Source organism: Macaca thibetana, chromosome 18 (assembly GCF_024542745.1).
Source record: "Macaca thibetana thibetana isolate TM-01 chromosome 18, ASM2454274v1, whole genome shotgun sequence".
NCBI lineage: Eukaryota > Metazoa > Chordata > Mammalia > Primates > Cercopithecidae > Macaca > Macaca thibetana.
Window position 1 is genome coordinate 24925854 of NC_065595.1, and position 24442 is coordinate 24950295.

Consider the following 24442-nt stretch of genomic DNA (forward strand, 5'->3'; position numbering starts at 1 on the left):
ATATTATAGTCACACTACAATCATTCTGTCAGTTTTCAATTTCCCCTTTTCCCGTGATGTTTCTTTCATCTTGTTAGCTTTCTCTCAAGACCTTCTCTAAATACCTTTAGTAGTAATTCACAAACTGTTTGTTAGTTAATAGTTCTCAAGAAAATTCTGAGATTTGGTTGATAGAACTTAGATTGTTGGTTTGTTTTTGGATTCCTAGCCAAAGTTTTATTCTTTGTTTCTTAAAAATACTCAAAAAAGTTTTTTTCCTTACTGTAAGCCCTCTGGAAATAGAAGCAAATCACCGTTTATACATTTAAAATGTGATGAAAATCACAAAATAAAGTCCAGTGAAATATAGGGCTTATATCCATTAGTGCCTTAAGAAAAATCCCTGTTTTCTAAAGTGTGAGTGGGCTTTTCTGGTTTGTTTTTGTTTTTTTAAAGCTCCAGGACCTCCCAATTTTCAAGGGCACTTTGGGGCATGTGTAGCGTTTATTTGATGTATGGATGTAGATGCATATTTTCCCACATCTGTCTCTGTGGACCTATGCTTTGTGAAATCCTAAACCTTGTATTAATGCTTAGTTTATGATTCATGGTGTTCTGAGAGCAATTATATAATTTTTTCTTGGGGTGTTTATTCTGTGTGCACTGTAAAAAAAATGAGAGTTATTTTTTGGTAACCCTGCACTTGCCTTTTTATTGATGAATTTCTTTTCCTTTTACTGTGACCTGTGAATATCACTGTAGGCTCACTGCCAATTTTGTGAGCTGCTGCCTGCTTCAAAATGGAGGCAGGAAGGTATCCATTTTCATCAAGAGGATGACAGTGTTTCAGTCTTTCTGACCATCTGGAGAGAGGAACTTTGAGAGCAAAAGAAAATGGGGATTAAAAAAAATTATATTTAGCAGAAAAGGCAAGGGGGAAAACCAATTGAAGTTAAACTATACCTTATGAATTTGTGCTTTTCTAATATGCTGTCCTGTTTAAAGAAAACATAAACAAGAAAATACACAGGCTATTTTTATAAAGAATTGATTTCCCAAGTTTCATGAGTATTAGTAAATGAATGTAAGTAAATTAGGTTTTTGGCACACTTTTTAAGTTTATTGTACACACAAATATAATAAGCACGAAAAAGGAGGGCTCCCTCCTCCCGCTTCCTTTGCATACGCTGATTGTTGGTGGTCTTATGTAGATCCAGGCTTTTAATGGCCTTTTTCATGCATCTCTGCAAAAAGCTGACACTGTGGGAATTTAATATTCTAAGATATATTTATCATTTTCTGTGGTTTGGATAGTTCATTTGTGTTCTCTGTCTCTCCCTCTGTCTCTCTCTCTCTCTCTCTCTCTCTCTCTCTCTCTCTCTCTCTGTCTGTCCGCTCCCCCCTCCCCTCCCTACCTCCTCTCTGTAAAAGTGAAATTTTTAATTGAAAGGTAGAGTTTTTACTCTACCATTTGAAGAGGTTTGATGCAGGTCTTTCTGTTTTTACCTTTTTTACATGCTTATGGACCATCTGTGTTTAGAAGAAAAAGAAAGAAGTGCTTAGACTCACAGGATTACCCTATGGGCATTATACAGCGTATTTACAGCTAGACATGGTTTACATCGACTGGAATATAACACACCTGGTTATTTTCTATTCACACAAATACACTGAGCTTTTGTTTTGTTTTGTTTTGTTTTTATTTTAGTGTGTTCAGAAAGGGCACTGTTTCTAGGGTTTGTTCAGATTTAAACTGGAAAGAGTAGAAATGTAGCACTTTCTGCCTACTTCTTATAGAAGAATGGAACTTCAGATGCTTTGGTCAATGCAAAAAGCAAAACTCAGTTGGTTCTTTCTCCTCAGGTCTATGCTCCATCAGCAAGCACTGCCGACTACAATAGGGACTCACCAGGCTATCCTTCCTCCAAACCAGCAACCAGCACTTTCCCTAGCTCCTTCTTCATGCAAGGTAAGATGCTGCTGCTTCTGAGGGAAAGGCCACAGGGTAGCATCTTCCTGGGTCACTTAATGTCACAGATAGGGCAAAAGAAGTGGAATAGTAGACGCGTGTAGAATTTTTGAAGTCATACTCTTCTTAGGAATTGAATTCCTTAAAAATTGATTATTAATTAAAACTGTACTAGGCCTTTCTTTACAATTAAACCCCTTTGAGCAGTAATGGGTTAAGATTAGATTGATCTGCTTCACTTAGAGCCAATGCTCCTGCTGGTCTTCCATGCATGACCAACCATTTCAGCATATTCACCATCCCCAAGACGATGTAGCTGTTAGTTTAGAAGTGGTTCATCTTCATGTATGTTTAGAACATCCTGGATTTAGCCAGCTGGGAACAAGTTGGCCTAATGTGTAACCTTATGTAAAATTTTCATCCACTTACTAATTCGTAGGTAAGAACAAGGCTCCAAGATGAAGTAACCTACCACAGACTGGAATATTACATGGTGAAAGTTCTGTCCCAACATAGTAACTGGTTTAGGATAAAACACCCAACTTTTGGGGGAGAAGACAAATGTAGAAAATACAGAATTATCCAGTATGTTTAAATACATGGATGTGTGTCCCTACACTGAGCTTTTAGTCTTGCCATGGATAGCGTATACCTTTCTGCTGCTCAAAAAAGACCAAGATGTGACCGAGTGCAGTGGCTTATGCCTGTAATCCCAATACTTTGGGAGGCCAAGGCGGGTAGATCACAAGGTCAGGAGATTGAGACCATCCTAGCCAATATGGTGAAACCCTGTCTCTACTAAAAATACAAAAAATTATCTGGGTGTGGTGGTGTGTGCCTGTAGTCCCAGCTACTCAGGAGGCTGAGGCAGGAGAATGGCGTGAACCTGGGAGGCGGAGCTTGCAGTGAGCCGAGATTGTGCCATTGCACTCCAGCCTGGGCAACAGAGCGAGACTCCGTCTCAAAAAATAAATAAATAAATAAATAAATTTTTAAAAAGACCAAGATGTTTGAAATGACAGCAGCTACTTCAAGAATGAACCACTTGGAGTATGCTCCTAAGGACTCCATCCTGATATGTGTGTGGCACTTATTTCTAATGTAATTATCTTGTTACCAAGTTAATGCCCTGAATTTAGATGAGGAATTTACCAAGAACCCCTGAGTGCAAAAATTTAACTCTTTTTGCCCAGGTATGAAAACCTTATTTGTATAAGCCTTGTCTACGGGCCATGGGTTTTCTTTCTTTATGTACCTCTAGGAAGGGCCATGTCACAGGAAGCGGAGCACATTTGGGGCAGAGAGTACCAGGGAAGCAGCCTGATTATAGTGGACACACTCAAAGTCGTTCTCATTAAAAGATATTAATCTTCCTTCTCTTCAGTGTGTTAGCTCTTTTAGTTTGTTAGTTCACATGTGAAATTCCATGGAAATTTATAAAATTGGGTGGAATGGCTCCCTTGGGAATAGAGAGAAGTTGTTCCACACATAATAGAGCTCATGTGTCAGAAGTCTTTTATCTTTGTGACCCATCCTAGGTGTAACTCTCAAAGGGACACAGCAGGCTATGTCACCTGGATGCGTTTTGTGCCATGACAAAAAGCTTATCACCTTCAGCTGTAAACAGTAGCTACCTCAGCATCAGTCCCCTCTTTGGTGAGCAGTGGGAGATATTGTCCTACAGGTGTTTACAGAGATTGGCAACTCAAGGATCCATTACACAAAACAGATTTTGATTGAAAAAATTGGTGGAAGGATACATTTCTTCTGTCTGCCCAGGAAAGTGGCTTTCTCAAAGGGTGCACATTGCTGGGTAGGCCAGGTAAATTAAATCAGTAGGCTCCTTTCCCTAGCAGACCACCCAAAATATGGGGAACAAATTTGTTTCTCTGCATATGCACACCCAAAAAGCAAAAAAAAAAAAAAAAAAAAATTGAGTTGACATTTATGATGAGCACAATTAATTTGCACACGTCTAATTCTATTCTTTCAAAACAACATTATGCCAAGATCATGGGATGTGATAAATATTAATTTACTGTGAAAAGCATAATTTATGTAGAATATGTATTTTTATAAGTCTGCATCAAGCAGAGTATTCTGTGTTAACAGTCCTAAATGCATTGCCACCCAGTGTATCACATTGTCAGGAGACTTTTGTTCAGTGGTATATGTTTTCAATTTATTTGTCATGTGTGCCATCTATTTAAAATGTTAGTGGTCTTGAACTTCATATTTGAATTTAAGGTGATATTTAAACCTTCGTAATCTAAGGACAAAAGCTCAAGTACATGAATGATAACTTTTTAAAAATCCTGTGTTTTCACATCATGGCCACAGAAGCACTTGCATCACGGTCCTGTCCCATATCAGCTTCCCTTCAGTAGAGGGTTACTTGGTGCCCTGAGAATTCAATACTTGAAGGAATATGCAATTAAGGTGAAAGATATTCAGAAACTGTCTGGGGCATATTGTAAACTCACTACTGTGGCCTCTTATTTTTAACTTCTATTTCCATCTTCTAGTTAAAACTCTGAAGTTGTCAAAATCACAGACATGATTTTGCTTGCATGGTTCTTAAAGAGAGGAATCTACAAACTGTTCCCCCCAATCTGAAATGAGTCCAGTTCCAAAATTCTAACTTCCGGATTTAAGAACTCAGTGAAAAAAAGCTTCATGAAATACAGTGTCAGATTTAACTTTTCTATTTCCTAACTTTTTAATAGGCCTTTATTAAATAAAATGTTATGGTAAAAATAATCTTATTTTCAAGGAAGCAATATCTGCTATACATTTAACAGCCAGCTGATGGCCTGGTATATACCTAGTACTCAATACTTTTTGTTAAAGTATTGAAAAAAAGAAAAAAATGAATGAATTTAGCAGTAATGTAGATCTTCTTTTCCCTTAAGCTTGGGAAACCAAACCTTAACAATAGCAATTATTAATAATAACCTGTAGGCCAACAGGCCCAGAGAATGAAAAAATCTGTAGGGATGTTTTTAATAATGGTGTTAACAAAAGGTTAACCTCATATTGAAAGATACTTTATATAATTTTAAACCTCTATAATTCTTAAATAATTTTATAAAATCCAGAGACTCTCAAAATTATCTGTAATATAATAGCCACCTAGTGCATGTGTGTACCCTTTGGATTGCTACTGAAGGTTTAAGATAGCTATATAGCTATACACCAAAAAATACAAATAAAATATCCTAAGAACTATATATTTGAGATTCATCTTCTCTGTATGCCATAATATAATTAAAATTCCAACTTTAATTCTATTGCGTATGTTAAAAATGAAATTAAACATTTTCAACCTAAGATTTTTTAAAATTAATACTTCTTTATATGCTTTTAAAACTTGTCAACTTTGTAATTTCTCAAATACTTTTCACCCCAAAGTTTAGGAACAATTTAACTTTTTAGTTGGTTTTCATAGAAAAAAGGGTTAGAAGACTTCTAAGAAATGTTTCCTTTAGCAGTAATTACCTTGCTGACTTGACATAATTCGTGGTAGAAGTATGCTCTGTTGTTCTTTTACAGTTGAATTTTTACCAAGAACACTTTAAGTGTTTATATTTGTTTGACAATATAGAGCCACTTGGGAAGAAATGATGACTGTCTTCTGATGTAATCAGCTAACAAACACAAAGATGAATAACACAACAGGCAGTCATTTTCAAGTATATGAAAAAACCCTATTCTATAAGGCAAGGCTGAATGCCTCAGAAAGTCATGGTTCTCTTTGTCCTTTACAGATGGCCATCACAGCAGTGACCCTTGGAGCTCCTCCAGTGGGATGAATCAGCCTGGCTATGCAGGAATGTTGGGCAACTCTTCTCATATTCCACAGTCCAGCAGCTACTGTAGCCTGCATCCACATGAACGTTTGGTAAGGCAGATGTACACGATAATGGGAATATCACAGCTAGTTTATTATACTTCATCCTCTGTCTTTCCGTGCATGTACACAAGGACTCTGCAAATAAGTGCAAAAATTGCACACACCCATTGTTCTTAAGTTGTATTCTTTCTGTGATCAAAGACGTAACAGGATCAGATCACCTTTGTAAATCCTTCCAGATTCTCTCTGGCATTGTTCTTTTGTTTATTGTGTTTTGCTCTGTGCCTTCTTTATCACAATGTCAGCTTCCTTGAGTACATAAATAGATACTTATTTAAGTTGCAAAATCTTAACATGGTGGTTCCTGGTCATTTTTTGCTATCTGTGGTTTCAAAGGATGTACTGCAGAGGGCAGAGTGATGGTCAGTAGGTTATATGCATCACCCAGGAGCATTTAATTTCCGCTTGACTGGCTTATGTCAGCTTTGGCCTGTTGTGATGTATCCAAAAGAAGAAGTTTATATTTTCTGTAGACTTCCATCAGTAAGAGAAAGCATGAGGTTTCTACATAGATCAGATTCCCATTTTTCAGTATTTTAATTCCCATCCTAGCCTGCCACTCATACTGTGTTTTGCCTCACTCCAGGTGAAAACTGCTGGGCTCTAGAATGTTAAGTCTTTCATTACTAAACGTTTGCACTCTGTCCATCACCTACATTCATCTATCATAGTATGTCTCTTTATCCTGAAGGAAACAACTCAACTGACTTTCTTCTAGCCTTAAATGTCACCACAGCCCAGAATCCACTGTTGAACTTAAGTCTGTCATTAAAGGGAGGAAAGAGCCTAGATCTTGAGTGAGATTTGGGATGCAGATAAGATGAAATTTGAATCCCTTGTGCAAGAACATAGCTTAATATGTGAACCTCAAATCCTACAAATGTGAAAGCATATGGGAAATCCAGTGATCCTAGGTGATACTTACACCGCTACTCTTCATCTTGCATTTGTCCCTTTTTCTTCTCATATCCACACATAGGTTTCTTTTTCTGTTCTGATAAAGGAAGTCATTCTGGATTCATGTGGTCTTTGCTCTCTTTTGCTTAACCAGTACATATAAGAAACAGGATCTGATATCCTACTCCAATAATCAAAAAAATTCCAGAAGTTAAGATTTCTGATATCCTTGAAAATCCATATTTAGTTGTTCCTAGTGGTGGAGATGCCTTAGTAGTCAATTAGCCTGTACATTCCTGAGAGGCAAACAATGGAAATGGAATGGGCCTTTTTGTATCATCTCCCAAGACTGAATGTATAAATCACAAACTATCTCACATTTCAGCACATTTCCAGTAAATAGCAGATGACTTGTTTTCAAATTTTCTCTTCACCCACCTCCTATTTGGAGATATTAGAGTGAAAGCTTAGAGAAATGTCAACTATATCAACTATTATTATGCTAGAATTCGTTTTGGCTAAAATTTTCATTTCTCCACCATCATTTTCCAATTCTCTGGGAACTCATCATCAGTCAAAACTATATGTGTCCTATGAGCAAGGAAAGTTTTGATTACAAGTAAAAGTTTTAGGCACTATACCAGCATGTTGGAATTTCAGTTCTTTTAAGAGTTGCCCATTTGACGTTAATTTTTCTTCCCTTCTGTGTTTCTTTCTTTTCCTGTCATTCTTGAGAGTTTTGAGTTAGGCGATTTGATTTTATCCTAGTCCAGTTCACTGCTTGGGAAGCAGCTTTAAAATATGCTTCCATGCACAAAGAGTGTAATTTCAAAATGGAAACCAACTATATTCCTTTTAGAAAAAGTCTTACAGAACCAAAACAGTATTATCAACCAGAGAGAAAAGAGCATTTTGAAGTAGTAACCCAATAGGCTATATCAGAAGCTATATTTGCAATGCCATTTACCTATCACAAAACACAGGATTTTCATTTTTCATCTGATCAGTTAACAGATTTCAGAGAGTAGAATTTTTGTTTTAAAGGGGACATGAATAAGCTATCTTGTAACGTATACTAATGAATTTTCCCACTGTTAGTGAAACTATTGAATTATTGTATCTAGTTATCATTGTACTTGCAGTATTTAACCATCTGAAAATCTTTTACTGAAGTGACTTAGAAGAATCTGACACTGAGAATACTTTGAATATACAGTAGCAGTTGGTGTCGTTTCAGTTGAAAATAATGGTAGTTCCTTATAATTTTATTCTTGGCATCTGGCTAGCCCCATACTAAACAAAGGGATAGTTTAAGAAAAAGCTAAGTGCTGTTCCTGGATTATTTGGGGGATAATTTGGCCAAGTTGATATTATCTCTAAAGATAAAACATTTTAAAAACATCATTGCCTTCATCACTTTATGCCATGTTATAACAGAATGTGTAATTATAAAACTTCAGATCCACATACTTTCAGTAGCAACTGTCAAGTTACCAACGTTTAGTCTTTAAATCCCCTTTACAGTTTTAGCCTGTCCAACAGAATCCCACAGCTAATCATTACTGTGTTACAGATACCCACACAAAATCACTCAGATGAATGGAGTTTGCGATTAAGCTTTGGAATGGGTTGTTGTAGATGATTTTACATTTGGAATGACTTGGCAGGGTTCTTTTTAAGAACAGGATAGAGTCCTCACTGTCTGGCATGATTTAGGCATGGTCTTTGCACTACAGGGCGAAACAGTCCTAGGAATCTGGAATTTTCCTTTAAAGGAAGTTCTGTTGTCTTTTATTTTTTTTGTAACATAAACCCTTACTTCAGTAATTCTCAACTGATGGCAGTTTTTCCCTTTGGGGAACGCTTGGCAATGTCTGGGGACATTTTCATTGTTACAACTAGGGACTAGATGCTACTGGAATCCAGTGCATAGAGGCTAGGGGTGCTGGTAAACATGACGTCATATACGGGAGAGCTTCCACAGCAAAGAATCAGTAGTGCCAAGGTTCAGTAGTGCCAAGGTTGCGAAATCCTGCCCAAACCCAAAGCATGATTTTATTCTTATTTATGTGCACCAGTTATTATATTTTTCCAATCTTTGAATTATCAACCAGCATATCACTAATGGAAACATTTCCAACAGTTACTTTGTTACTAGACACAAAATACGCTACTCTTGGGCATCACAAGTTAAAATGAATGAATAGTGGGCATGTAAAGCCTCACACTTTGTCACACTCCTCATGTCCTTTGTAGCAAGCAGGAAAGACAGTAATAGCTGGATTGAGAGACTAAGAGGACCTCTTATAGTTGATCCCTAAATCCTCTAAAAGAGACATTATTCTCTGGTGTATTTATTACATCTCTGAATGACAGTAGTTTTCAAGATAGTTTTTAATGTAAAATAATCTAGTTATAAATCTCATTAGTTTATTTCAGCATCTAATTTTCTGCGAATCTCTAAAAATAACTGATTTACATGGATTTCATTGGTTTCCATCTTTATAATCTATGGGGATTAATTTTTCCTTTTATTCTGTGAACTCAGCATTAACCCTTCATCAAATCCCAAATTACTGCCCGTTTTACATAAAGTTAAAAGGGCCCAAAGATTCTCACCAATGTGACTATCTGTTTTGTTTTGTTTCATCTTCTGATTATTATAGTTAGTTAAATATTTATTATTCTTTTCCTCTTTTTTTGATTTTTGTACATTTCAGACTGATTTGTAGTTCGTCTGTTCTTCAGAAATTCCACATGGAATAGGACTGTGTAGAAGTGAAGTTAAACTTAGTCATCTCTTTGTTGTTGTTGTTGTTGTTGTTGTTGTTGTTGTTGTTGTTGTTTGAGATGGAGTCTTGCTCTGTCGCCCAGGCTGGAGTGCAGTGGCGCAATCTCGGCTCACTGCAAACTCCGCCTTCCAGGTTCACGCCATTCTCCTGCCTCAGCCTCCCAAGTAGTTAGGACTACAGGCGCCCGCCACCGAGCCCAGCTAATTTTTTGTATTTTTGGTAGAGACAGGGTTTCACCGTGGTCTTGATCTCCTGACCTCATGATCCACCTGCCTTGGCCTTCCAAATTGCTGAGATTACAGGCGTGAGCCACCGCGCCCGGCCCGTCATCTGTTTTTTTGTTCTTTTTTCCACATTCTGTTTCTTTTCCTCCATTTTCTTATAGTGTTTACCTCTATAGCAGAAATAGCTCTATCCCTGCTAAGCTTTCAGATTAGCTGTACTATGGAATAAGCCCACTATTATTTTTCATTGGAGAAAATTCCATGGACTACCTGGGGCATTCATTAAGTGGCAAGTAGAAGTGAGTTTAACAGGTAGCCTAAGGAATTTTGGGGTCAAGGAAAGAAAGAGGTCCATGGAATTTAAAAATTTGGAAAGCATTCTCAGGAACTTGGAAAGATGTAAAGGCATCATCTTAACTTTTTTACTGACGTCCTTTAAGTTGGGCTGTTTTGGTTTTCCAGAGGTAATATTTTCAAAAACATTCATGTATCATTGAAAATCCTACCTCTAATACATAGATTCATTTCCTTAGACTAGTTGGCTCTCAAATAAGTTATACTTCAATCCACTGTTTAGTAAATTCTAACTGTTAACCAATTGTTCATTGAGCATATGGTATAATTATGTGTTCAGTAGTTAGCCGCAGGTTGTGGGATGCAGAACTATAAGCTCTATTCCTTTAAATAGTTTACAATATAGGTGAAAATACATTAGAAAGAGCAAGAAATGAAAGGCAAAATATAATTAAGTGTTAAAGAGCATAGTGCAGAATGTAAGTGCATTAGGGACCCAGAGAGAAGATATGGTGGAAGAGTTGGAGGTAGTTAGGGACTCTTCAAGAAAGAGGTAGAATTCAAGATGGATCTCACAGAGTAAATAGGGCAACACTCAAGAGACTATCATTTCATTCCTCCTGAGCAAATGCTTGGGTTTTAAATACCCGTGACTATCAGCATCATATTCAATCTCTAATTTTGAAATAAACAATTTTAAGAGCGTTTCCAATAATGATACAATAAAGCCTCATCATCCATTAATATATTGCATATGAAGAAAAAGTGTATTTTAGCTTTAATACTTTACATAACACATTCAGATGCCTATGAGAATAACTTTTGAAGCTGCTTTTTATCAAAATAGCTCAGCACATTTTTGTAAATTACTATGTCCATTTTAGTGATCTGTTCATTCCCAAGCAGATGGGTAGATTGCAACTAATTTGCCACCTTACAGGCACTGTGGCATACCCAAGAAAGGCAGCTTATTTGGAAAACTAAGGTAATAATTAAACTCAAAGCAGAGTCTTAAACCAAATGATTCTGTAAAGATGTTGTTCTTTCATTGCCAGCTATATGAGGATTGCTTGTAGGTGGGGCATGTAAAGAAAGGACTCAAACCAAAATAAGTCATGTGGTCCTAATTTAATTCAGTATAGTCAATGGTTACATATTGATGAGTAAGAGAGATATTTAACCATTAGTGCTTTTTAAATTTTTTATTTACTAAATTTTATTGTTGCTGGGGTTCAAAAATAATAATTTAATTTGGGAAGAAGAAGATTGGAAACTGGTTAGTCTTTGCCATTTAGTTTCAAGAAAGTCAGGATGAAATGTAATATAAGCCCTGTGGATCATAATGTTGTTTTATTCATTATATAGTGGAATCTTTTCCACTTGATCAGCAGGCCACACACAAAAAATTAATAGTAGAGTGGTCTTTTATGCCGCTGAAACCCTGGAGATGATTTTAAACAGTAATCTGCAGATTTCAAGATTGTGATCATTTCTCAATGCCCCTCATTGCCATTATATTCCTCCACAGTTGATGCAAACCCAAGCTAACTGTGTTTCTGTATAACTTATTATTTGAAAAATGAAAGCTGTCAGATCTAAGCAAGATATATTCTTGGCTATTTTGAAATTCTAATAGCTGTCTCCATTGTAAAATAGAGAGTTGTGAGAGAAGTATTTGAAAATAACTCACTGAATACCTTATGATTAAATATGGCCACCTTTTTCTGCTTCTTGCTATAGAGCTATCCATCACACTCCTCAGCAGACATCAATTCCAGTCTTCCTCCGATGTCCACTTTCCATCGTAGTGGCACAAACCATTACAGCACCTCTTCCTGTACGCCTCCTGCCAACGGGACAGACAGTATAATGGGTGAGTCACAGAAATGCCAATTCTGATACCGACAATCGGTGTCAGGGTTTAATCATTAAGGACCTCTTTTTCCCTTTCATAACTGAATAACAATTAGGCAATAAATATTAGTCACATAACAGAATGAACACACAAATGAACCAATCAGAAGTAAAATCACTGGCTTGAGCATAACCGTATTTTTGGTCACAAGACACTGAAATTTAACTACGTTCTCCATCGCGAGTCATTAGATTGAACAAGGGTTCAAACAGACCAAAACTATCTTGTTCTTCACATTCAAAAAGAGTGAACAAAGTCATAAGACGAGCCTAGTGAGACTAGGAGCTACAAAGCAGAATAACTCTTAATGGTAGTTATCAACCACTTCCCAAAAATCCAGTCATTGTGCTAGGCTTTTATCCATGGTGTGCCACTGTCTTCCGAGGACTGGTTAATGTGAAATTCTCAGGTGACTGATAATAACTCCATGAGGTTAATCTTCTGGAGAATGTGACACTGTGGAGTCCCTTAGAGGGGAAGAAGTATTTGTTCACTTATGAGAGAGGAGATGCCTGGGCATCGGTTGGCCAGAAATTATTTGTTGCCGCTTTTAATTAATTAATTTATTTATTTTTACCAAGGACATTTACCAATAAGTTAAGATTCAAGAAGAATGCTGCCCCCATGAACTGAGCCATCATACTCTCATTTATCATGATGTTCACTGTGGTCTTTTCCGTAGGACAGGTGGTTCCCCGATCAGCATTCCCACTTTGAGGAATGAACTGAACTGGATGTCCAGCTGCCCCTGGAGGGTAGAGGTGGAGTTGGTGGGGAGATAGCTACCTGCTTCTGAACCAGCTTTGACACCTTGTTGTTCAGATGAGCAGCAAGCTTAGTGCACCAGGGTCTTATTAAAACCTCAGACTTCTCAGGTGATCACTTTCTGTGGTTCTAGCTCAAACTAACTCCTTTCTTGGCCTGAATGTCACTCTTAGAGCGTCAGTGGGGAGAATACTCAGTGTATGTCTTTGAGAGAAGATTGCATAACAGAATAATGGTGCTGTTGAGTCCTCTCAGCTCTTTGTACTTGTTTTCTTTAGAGAGTGTGTAGAATTTGGGGAAGTAGCGTGAATCACTTATGTAGGAACGTTTTTCATGAAGGAGGAGAGATGTGTTTTGAAACGTTGGAAATATAATTTCTGCCTCAATAATGCCCTCTCTGCTTATTCAATAATATATTTCACACTTGAGATGAGCCATCTCGAAGCCTCTCCACTCCACTATCATGTCTAAGAAGCAAATTGAGGAGAGAGTTTCCATTTTTTTAACTTTTCCTAACCAAGCTTCTACAAATATGTTGCATCAGTTTGACCTTGGAGAGCTACAGACAGAGGTCACATGGGGAAGTTTGTTAGCTATCAATGCAGTTTTGGCAGATTTGAAAAACAAGAAGAAAGAAAGCAGTGCAGAACTGAAAGAGTGAGAAAAGCATATTTCACTTCAGTGTGGTTTGACAAATGGAAAGCCCCTTTCTGCAGTCATGAGGTCTGGTTATGAAGAAGGATGACCGGTCATTCATCCTTTTACATGACAGATTTCCTGTCTACTTGTGGTTTGAGTAATTTTCTTTTTTAGGAAGGTATGAAGGTGGAGCAGAACCTTGAGTTGAGGAAAACATATTTAGGCGCTGTTTGAAAAAAAGTTTTTCTGATTGATTTGCAAAACAGTCCTCTTGAGAGAGAGGCACTATGACTTGGAAAGGACATATCAGGAAATGGGGTGGTTATCTCCATGAGCTGTAGACAGCTTAGCCACAACTCTCAGTGGGAATGAGTTTTGCTTGGTTTTAGCTGGTCATTGTCATTAGTTTGTGGATGAACAGGAGAATCCACTTGTTGGTCTAGCCAGAGTGAAGCAATAGGTGACTTCTGTATGCTGAGAATAGACTTCACTTGTTAAAAACCATAGGGCCTTATTTAAGGGTCTTGATAATAATAAAAGCGCTATAATTTAAAAACAAAAGTATGAGATTTTTAGAACTCAGGAAAGGGCTTTCTAGAAATTTATTTCATATAATGGATGCACTTGTCAAAATCCACCAGCAGAATGATAAAAAGATGCATAATCTTTCAGGAAATAGGTAGACATGGTAATTCAGCATTTTGTAGGCACAAACCTTTATTATTATGCATAAATACAGATATTACTTTAAGGTTACTTTAAGGGAGAACATTCGAGAATGCTTTTCTTTAAAATAATATTTTCACCAATTGCGTACGTGAAAATGCAGAGGAAAATTTAAGCATAATAAGCCTTAGTATTGCGTGATGTCTGAGTGGCCCATGTTTTTTCACATTTAAGTTCTCTTAGGCTTTGATTTGATTTTTCGAGTATGGTAAAAGTCAGTGATGGCAGTGTGTCTGTATAACAAGAAGAGAAGCTTTTTCTTCTGATGTTAGTGATACTTCCCTAACAAACAGTATGGATTAATAGGATACATCTGCAGACTTTTGAAAATATTTGGCATATACTCACTCATTCTGAAACACAGGAAGTAAAGAAATATTACGTTGCCTGTATCTCGAACAAACAGAGCTAATTAAATAATTGGCAAATAGGGAACACATAGCCTGACACATGTTTGAGATTACACACGATTCTGTAGAAAATGACTGTAAGCAATACTAATGCCTTAAGAATGGGGTTCAAGCACTAACACATGGACATCACATTTTTCACGTTTTCTTGGTAAAAAGTTGCAAGACAGTGCAGTCTTTTCATACAGGGTGTTGATGTCTTAGGAAGCTGCTTTTTCAGTTTAGAAGAGGGCTGCTGCCCTTCATCTCAGTGTCATGTTATAATATGTCTTTCTGGTGGTCAGCAGTTGTCCTGAACTGACACTAGAACAACGCAGTGGGGTGAGATACAAGCTCTAGAACTCTCAGAAACCACATTCCCTTTCTTCTTCTTCTGTCCTCTGCATCTCAAAGATGGAAGATGTCCACTGAGGTTTACTATTTGTTTGGCTTGGGGGAGTGACTGGGTGTTTCTTGCTTTGTTTTCTTTTGCCCTGTAATACCCAATATCATTTTTTTGAGAAATCCTTAAGAATGATAAAGCTTACTTGGATTACATTAATGAGGTGTGTGGTTTTTTTTTGTTTGTTTTGGTTTTTTTATGACACATTCATCCATGGATTTTCAAGAGAATTGTAGAACAAGGTATTTTATTCATCACATATAGTCCACTACTTTTCTCAAGCCTCACTGGCACACTCTGGAGATCATAATAGACCTTTCTGAATTGAAAGGGTCATCTAATTAGCCCTACAGTTAGAGGAATATAATGTATGGGACACAAGCATGGATTCACAGTAGTTCAGCTGGCGACACACCCAGTTAAGGAGAGAAGCTGTCAGGGGTCTTTGGGAGTTACCAGCATCAGTACCTTCTACTCAGTTCTTCAGACTCTTTCAATGTTATGCCACTGGGCATTCTCAGAAGCAGTGCAGTTCAGTGCCTCTGCATCTGAGCATACATACGGAGGAGGAAGTGTAGTACGTTATTAGATACCAGCTATAGCGAATAGGAATGTCTACAGGATAGTAACCATAAATATTTGGTTAGCCACATATTTCCTTCCTATTTGCAATAGTATCCAGTAGCCCTTCCTGATGGAAAGAAGTAAGAGGACCTCCTACCATAGCACAGACCACTGAGACTGCTCAAGGATAAGAATGCTTTATCTCCCCATTGGGACATACCATCTGTATACATTCACAGGGTGTGACCCTTTGTGGTTTGAGGCTACACACACTCTCTTGCCCTCAGAGAGAATTGGTCATATAACTAACATAATGGTTATAATAACTATTATTGTTTTATTAGTCTTTAACTGGACTGCTTTCTAATACATGGTCTTTTCCATGTTTTAAACCTCAAACCAGTGTTGAAGGAAGAGACTACCAAGATTGATTTAATACACCATATGCTAAAGATTACCCTGGAATATCTATTTGGTTCATGAATTAATCTGGCTTAGAACTTTCATTTCTAATGACATGTTTGAATGACATGTTAGTATGTGGCTTGTCTAGTAGAAACATTATGTCCTTTTCGCCTTGAGGACTTGTTTTCACAGTAATTTTATTATTAGAGTAGTCGCATAATGTTCACTTTATATTTTACAAGAATATTGAGCCTTGAAATAGTCGGGTGATGAACAAGCACAAAGCATAAAAGTAATATGAATTTTATCCAGCAATGTCAAGGCGTCTTAGTTACCAAGACCACCAACAGAGAACATTAAACTGGTTTGATTTAAATCTCCTCTATTTCCTGTGCACAATTAGGAAGCCCAACTTCCCCCTGAATTCCTAGGAATCCCTCTTGTTAAAAATTAGTGCATTGTAGTCTATATACTTGAGTTTTTATTTTGAAATGGTTGTAGTAGGAGTGCTGGAAATGCTCCCTCTTTTTGTCATCTTTATGGATAAGCACATGGTATTGTTATGCTGTTTCTAATGGTTTCATAACATGAGGGTCACTCGGACACTGTTTAGAAAACCCTACTTTGAAAGCAGTCATCTCTCAAGCAAACACAGTGTGAATTGTGCTTCTTATTCCTTTGATGCCTTCATGATGTTCCCAGCCTTAGATGATGGGTGTGCATTAAAGGGGCAACACATTTTCCAAATTCTGATTTGTAGTAGTTGATCCCAAGGCACCGCTCATCCCACTGTTTTGTTGAGGGTGTGTTCTAATGGGAATGAACATTTCCCCAAAGCTGAGACTGAGACAGAGGGTGGTCTAGCATGTAGCCCAAGATACAAAACCCTTCTTTCTGCTTCATCTTCTAGCCAGCAACACCACCTGTGTTCAAGCCATCTGAACAATACTTGGGTGGCAGGCAGTGTCGAAGCCTCCTACAAAATTTACAGTTCCTCTTAATAACTGCTCATCTTCCATTCACATTTGTATGTTACAGCTCTACTTAGGGACTGATTATATTTCTCTTGGGCAAGATAAATTGATTAGAGCCAAAAGTAGAAATCAATAAAGTCTTTACCAAGCAAATGCATTGGTTTTCATCCTTATTTCTGTTACATGGACATTTTGATCATCTCTAATATGAATTGATAAAAATCTTGGGCCTCAAAGAGTAGTCAAGTCCTCTTACATTAAAGCTGAAAATGCGGGTTTGATGTATCTTGCTAAACATGGCCCACTTCTCAACGCAAAAAAAAAAAAAAAATTCTGCCACTTGAGAATTAAAATATATTTACTTTCCAATTATACCCTTTGTTATATCAGTCACACAAATAAAAAGAGAAATCTGTAAGAGAAAGACCCAAGTAGCTTAACATGTTCAGGGAATCTAGAAAATGTAGCTTCTCCAGTGTTTCCTGGACCAGAGCAAAAGGCATTCCAAGTGAAAGGGCAAACGGGCCCCAGTAAACTGCTTTGAAATTTAAGCCCTTGGGTTTGGCACTCCAGCTGTTGCAAGGTAAAATGGCTTCATGTTAAAAAATAGTCTGTTCTTATCAGTGATTTCCATGAGTAGCCTTTGTAGTTTTCTGAAATATTTTCATGACATGATGAGGTAAGCAGTTGATTCTATTTTTAATTCTATTTCCTGAGTCATAATATCTCCCTGCATAAAACAGGCACTGATAGAAAGTTTAGTTAGAAAGGCATAGTTCTAAAGAAATCAGAATGATCATAATATCTTGCCTCTTCTAACGTGTGATTTTTGGGGCATACATATTTAGTTTTGAAATGCTCCTAAAATATTTTTATTGGTGTTCAATACTTTGTTTAGTTTCATAAATATATGTATATTATTTATAATCTTCATTTTAAAGTTGTTTAAAGGAAGAATTAATCTTTTGAAAGCCACTACAGTAGCAGATATTATTTGTAATGAAGCAATATCTTGTTCTTTTTTGGCTTAGGTTCTTTGTTAGATAATGTGATTTTTCCAATGTAGCGCCAAACTTTTTGTGAAAATCTGTATTCAAATGAAGCAAATATCACAAATTATTTTGGCTGGTAGATCTAATTTTTAGGTATATAATAATGATAAGAAATATTGCTCCTAGGGAAAAAAAAAAAAAAGATAAGTACCCCCAAATACGATGGTAATGCATACTGAAAAAAGGTTAGTGTCACCTATATTTCACATAATTATTATTTTCTGTTTATAATGGTTTTTAGGTTTGTTTGTTCTTGTTGTTTGAGGCAGAGTTTTGCTCCTGTTGCCCAGGCTGGAGTGCAGTGGCACTATCTCAATCTCCTGGGTTCAAGCGATTCTCCTGCCTTAGCCAGGCATAGTGGTGCATGCCTGCAATCCCTGTTTTTAGTTTTTAAAGGACTCCTTAATACAGAAATTCTTCTCATTTTCACACTAGATATAATTTGTTGTATTTTATCTTATATTAAATATGTTTAATACTATTGATATCTGAGTTGCTCTCACCGGTCCAATTGTATGATGTCAGACCCTCATTTCTAAGAACTTGCTTATACACTACCTATCACGAGTGCTAATGACTCATGTATTTTAATATCATAACTTTGTGATATGGAAAAGAAGTTTGTTTTATCACAAGGTAATTGTGTTCTTTTTATCATGTGCCAGTTTTCTTTCAGCATTTTAGCAATTAACAAATAAATATGGGTATGGGTTTTGTAAACCAAATAAAGATATATCAAAACATTATCGGGTGGGTGCTTTGGCTCACTCCTGTAATCCAGCACTTTGGGAGGCCAAGGCGGGCGGATCACGAGGTCAGGAGTTCAAGACCAGCTTGACCAACATGGTGAAACCCTGTCTCTACTAAAAATACAAAAATTAGCCAGCATGGTGGCATGCGCCTGTAATCGCAGCTACTCAGGAGGCTGAGGCAGGAGAATCGCTTGAACTCGGAAGGTGGAGGTTGCAGTGAGCCGAGATTGTGCCACTGCACTCCAGCCTGGGCAACAGAACAAGACTCCGTCTCAAAAAAAAAAAAAAATAATAATAATAATAATAATAATTATCTAACTGAGACAGCCAAAATATAAATATATGAAAATAACAAGCATAAATTAGCTATGCTAAGCAGAGGTCAGGAGAATTAAATTATGACCTGGAAAAGCCATAGAATTGGACCACTGAAGATCTGACCCCACTACTGCATTTTAAAAGTGTGGAAGGTGATGACAACACATTTGAGAAGGCTCTCTTAGTTCAAGAATGGAGCTGGCAAGTCTTTTAAATTATATACCTGTTTAATGAAATTTTGCTTGGATTCATTGGGTGATTTAAGCTTTTCTTTTCTTATTTCACAAAATAGTGAAAAAAACTTTCCTCCAGAACGTTAATAGGTTTTATTTAGATACTATGTCTATTTGCTAATGTTGAGGCTTTAATAAATACAACATACCCCAAGTTCTAGGCATTCTGTTAATACTGAAGACTTCACAGGAATCCTGGAAATCCCATTTTATCACTTAGTTCTAAAGGCAAGATACCTTCAAACGATACATGTTAAAGAAAGCTGGCTTTGAATTATATACTGGAATATATGTCTTTTATTATTCACAATACTCTTTGTTCTTCTCTTCTGTAGATAAAAATACCAGTGTTTAAGGCAGTAGAGATAAGCTTCATGAATATGTAGACTTACTTTATCTCTGGAATTTGAGACTATATTGACTTTTAGTAGCATACCAGTTCACTTTTTTTAGTGTTTACACAGACTTTTAAATATGTGGAGAATATATGTTATTTAAAACATTAAACATATTTTCTCTCCTTGTTAGTCAGATCTGTTGTGGAAATTTTTGTTTGTTTGTTTGGTGTACTGTGGAACTATGAGACGAATACCCCGTTTTGCTATGTATCAAATTTCTATTTATTTGAAAACAGGTGGAAGTTATTTGTGAAGATAATTCCGTTTACTATAAAATAATATAAAGAAAAGCCAGACTCTGAGGACTCCAGAGACCTGAAAGTACTACATACTTGTCAGCAATGACCATCACATAGCTTGCTACATTCACCAGCTCATCAATAGCAAGGGGAAAGTCATAACAAGGAAACCACTTTATCTTTAAACCAAGGTGTCCGGTTTATATTTTATCTGTAAAAAAAGTAACATGAATATATTTGACATCTACCTCAGCAAACAAATTAATGCTAATTAAAGATTAATGTGTTGTAATTAGCATTAAAAATGCAATTAAATTGTGAGTAAATGGACCAGGAATAGAAAATTGTTAGACGTCTCACTGCCTGGTTTTCATATTCTGCCTTTTGTTTTTGCAGCAAATAGAGGAAGCGGGGCAGCCGGCAGCTCCCAGACTGGAGATGCTCTGGGGAAAGCACTTGCTTCGGTGAGGAAATATTGACTTTGGACTCCATATGTACCATTGTAAAGGGTGAACTTTAATCAGAAGTGGACATTTGGAATTTTAGAAAATGAATGGCAAATAGCTTTGATTTTTAGAAAATGCTAGCTTTCGTGCATAACAGTCACTGGAAAATTTGAGAAGGCTCTGAAGCTTCCAGTATCTAGATAGTCTCTTTCTCTCATCCTCGCAATGGTACTAAGCCTGACTCAATTATGGATTTGGGAATATTCTCCTGGCCTTTGGTTTATCGGTTTTTTATACTGATGTCATATTTTACTCTAACGTAGTAATGGCGCACATTGACCAACTAAGACTGTCTTAGCAAGGAATAGTTCTAAAACACTTTGAAAGAGGCATTTGAAAAAAAAAAAAAAAAAAAAAAAGACAATGACTGAAGTCCATGAAGAATTGTCACATAATTGGCACCTGGGAGACTCAGATTCTCTGCTTTACCCAGCTACTGCCAGAAAGCTAAAATTGAACATTTCTTGCATGTTCCCTGATGAGAAAATGGCATACCTTCATTGTCTCAGAGAGTATATCTGATATTTTAGTCAAAAGCTAAACATGGTCATTTAGAAATGTAAGTGGAGGGCCGGGCATGGTAGCTCACACCTGTAATCCCAGCACTTTGGGAGGCCAAGGTGGGAGGATCACTTGAGGTCAGGAGTTCAGGACTAGCCTGGCCAGCACAATGAAACCCCGTCACTACTAAAAACACAAAAATTAGCTGGGCATGGGTAGCGCATGCCTGTAATCCCAGCTATTGTGGAGGCTGAGGCAGGAGAATTGCTTGAACCCGAGAGGTAGAGGTTGCAGTGAGCTGAGATCATGCCACTGCCCTCCAACCTGGGTGACAGAGCAAGACTCCATCTCATAAATAAATAAATGTAAGTGGAGATTTGTTTCTCTAAGATTTTGTCTCTTCAGTTGGCTTTTACCATTGGGAGCATTAAAAAAGTTCACACTATATTAGCATTGTGCCCTAAGTAAAAGTTTTTGTTTCATCTGGGCCTTCTGATGCTATGGAATCAAATGCCTAAATCTGACAAACAAGTGGCAAAATATCTTAGGAATGATCCTCATTTTGTAAATGAGGAAAGGAAAGTTCAGAGTATCTGCCTGGCTTGCCCATAGCCACACAGCCAGTGGGAACGAAGAGCTGAATTGAAGTCTGCTGACCCCAGCCTGGCTCTTTTCCCACCAACCCATACCACATCAGTAATTCTTGTTTTGAAAAATTAAAATAATTGTTAAGTTCTTCATTTGACAATATTGGTAATGTAGTTGATTGTTACATGTATTTTGTAACTGGTAAGTTTTAAATGAATTGCATTGACAACTTTGTAGTTTAGAAAAATGTGAATTATTTTAATGAATGAGGGTGTTTTTTTTTTTTCTCCCTATGTTTTAAGATCTATTCTCCAGATCACACTAACAACAGCTTTTCATCAAACCCTTCAACTCCTGTTGGCTCTCCTCCGTCTCTCTCAGGTAGTGTATTTCAAATCCCATTTCATCATACAACAGTTTATAAGAATGATTCCCCCCTTATACTTCCTGATTTTGTAGGTAGAAACTCACTTCCCCGCAAATCCCAAAGCTTGACATTCCTATAACAGACAAATACAAAGGGTGGGAGAGACAAATTGCCAGATAACAGTTTCGTCGTTTACATCCAAACCTTTTCTTAAAAATTAGATTATCTTTTAAAAATATGCAGACATATGGAAAATGTATTTCTTACACTTTTCTTAGCTCCGCAGAAGACACTCAACAGCAGAATAATGTATTCCAATAAAACTTCTCAGATGAAAAAAACTCAGTTAATATAGTCATGAATATGAATATAGACTATAGAGTCATCAAATATAGACTATTTAAATGGATCATTTCCTGCAGAAATTTTAGGCTTTCCAAATTCCCTCTTTAAAGTTCATGCCATTGGGATGTGTGGAGGAAACTATAATTTTGTAAATAAATTGTGAAGTAATTGTGTGGAGTAGAAGGGATGTTTGACTTCAAAGTATAACACATGCATATGACCTGTGGCTTCAGATTGAATAACTGTAATTTGTAGAATTATGTCAGTAAATGATTTCACTTATCAGGGTTCTGTTTAAGAGACTCATTGTCTTTCCAATATAAATGCTTCCAGAAAGCCTTCCCTGGTTCATGTCTCTGCTCTTTGGACAGGTGGTTTATTAAAAAAACAAAACAAAACAACAACAACAACAAAATCTAAATCACATCTGTACCTGATGGAAACCTTGGCTTACTGTAATTTACAGTGGAGTCACTTGCCTATATATTTCCTGCATGCAGCTCTCATGGCCCAGTGTAAACTCGGCTCCTTGGTTGAGGACAGGAGGTTTCATTGCCACAAAACTTTCAGAAATGATGGCCATGGCTTAGCTGGGATTTAATGTCAGCCTCTTCCAAGCCTCTGTGGTATGGGAAGATCACAGAATAGAGAGAGCAGTTGGATTCTGAAGTCTGTATGTCCAGAGAGACCGCGTTGAAACTGAGATGCAATTGAGGTGATTTTAAGAGGGTAATGAAACGTTCCCCTAGGTGGAAATAGGAAGTAGAGTTCAGTATTGTTGTCCTCCTCGGGTTCTGTACCAGATTCTTACACTCTGAAAAATGATTTCAAGTGTCAGTATCCCCCTTTCGAGACAACAAGAAATAGAGAAATCTGAGCAGGTGGAACTCCAGTTTCCACATTTCAAACAAAGTAGCTTTCATTTTTTTCATTTTCTAATTTAGGAAAAGAAAATGTTCTGTGGTATCATAATGTTTGAGAACAACTAATGTAGTCTGATACCCTGATTTTACAGATGAGAATACTGAGTCCCAGAAAGGGAGTTGAGTTGTTGAGTTTATACCGGTAGTAATAGCAGAGCTTGGACAAAAATCTGGTGCTCACAGTTCTGCCGTCCATTTCTAGATTAATGGTGGGAAAGAAAAATTGGGATGCACAGTCAGTCCAGAAAACATCACAAATTCCCTTGACCTGAGTAGCATGCTCTCAGTGAAAGGCGCAGAAACAAGGCTAGAGATGCCACTTTTTGAGTCTTGGTAATGCATCATGGAAGACCACATGTTAGGAAGAAAGAACTTTTATGAAGATGCAAATATGGGGACAGATTGCTATTTTCACACCGACGGCTCTGTCCAAATTCTGTCAAGAAAAGTAATTGAACAAAATATTCTATTTTTATTTAGCATAAAAATATACATGCACACCCAGAAAAGACAGGAAGAGTGGATTTTAAAAGTGCTAACAGTGTCGGGGCATGAGATTTCAGTGAGATCATAGCTATTATTTTTTCCTTTTTTGAATTATGTATTTTCCAAGTTTTCTACAGTGAATGTGTATTATTTTAAATTTAAAGTGTTTTTTATTTTGTAGGTTAGACATGTAATATGTATTCTAACAGCAGTCTTTTTTTAGCCTTCAAGTTTAGTGAATCATAAAAAAAATTACTTTCTTCAGAAGAAACTTATAGTTGTTGCTGTATATTGACTTTAAATTTCCAGCTTAGTGGATCACTGATAACTAATCTTATTCTCTTAAAAAGTTTTTCAAGATTTATCTTTTTCTAAAGATTGTTTTAAAAACAAGTAGCAAAGCTGTTTTCCATTGGTGCAAGAATTTTGGTTTAACATAAACTGGCCTTGCATGAAGGTCTAACAAAATCCCATTTTTGTACCCTTAAAAGTACCTTGACTCCATAGTGATAGTTTTTCTTCCACAGGAACCCTTCTAACCAAAATTCGGAATCAATTAAATATTCTCGTTTAGGAGACAGCCAGCCTGGGGGAATTGTGAGTCTATGTAAAGTCTACATATTTTACATTTAAAATGTTTTTCTTGTCCCAAAATTCTAATATGGGAAGTTTACATGCATTTACCTTATTGTTTAAATGAAAATCATCATTGCCGTCTCCAACAGGACTGTTTGAAATATTGGCAAGCATCTTTTTACGTGTGTCTAGATCTGATTGAAATTCCCATTTTAATATCAGCAGGCACAGCTGTTTGGTCTAGAAATGGAGGACAGGCCTCATCGTCTCCTAATTATGAAGGACCCTTACACTCTTTGGTATGTCTCAT

At 36.9% G+C, this 24442-nt stretch overlaps 1 protein-coding gene across 28 annotated transcripts in view; it reads left to right on the forward strand.

Annotated features, from left to right (window-relative positions):
- TCF4 (transcription factor 4) overlaps positions 1-24442 on the forward strand; it is a 368073-nt gene that overhangs the window by 309921 nt on the left and 33710 nt on the right. For all 28 annotated transcript variants that reach the window (XM_050767839.1, XM_050767838.1, XM_050767860.1 and 25 more), the window contains 6 exons: positions 1843-1948; positions 5716-5849; positions 11809-11941; positions 20237-20304; positions 21738-21816; positions 24355-24431. In XM_050767839.1, the coding sequence (XP_050623796.1) occupies positions 1843-1948; positions 5716-5849; positions 11809-11941; positions 20237-20304; positions 21738-21816; positions 24355-24431 (597 nt within the window). The remainder of the gene's footprint in view (positions 1-1842; positions 1949-5715; positions 5850-11808; positions 11942-20236; positions 20305-21737; positions 21817-24354; positions 24432-24442) is intronic.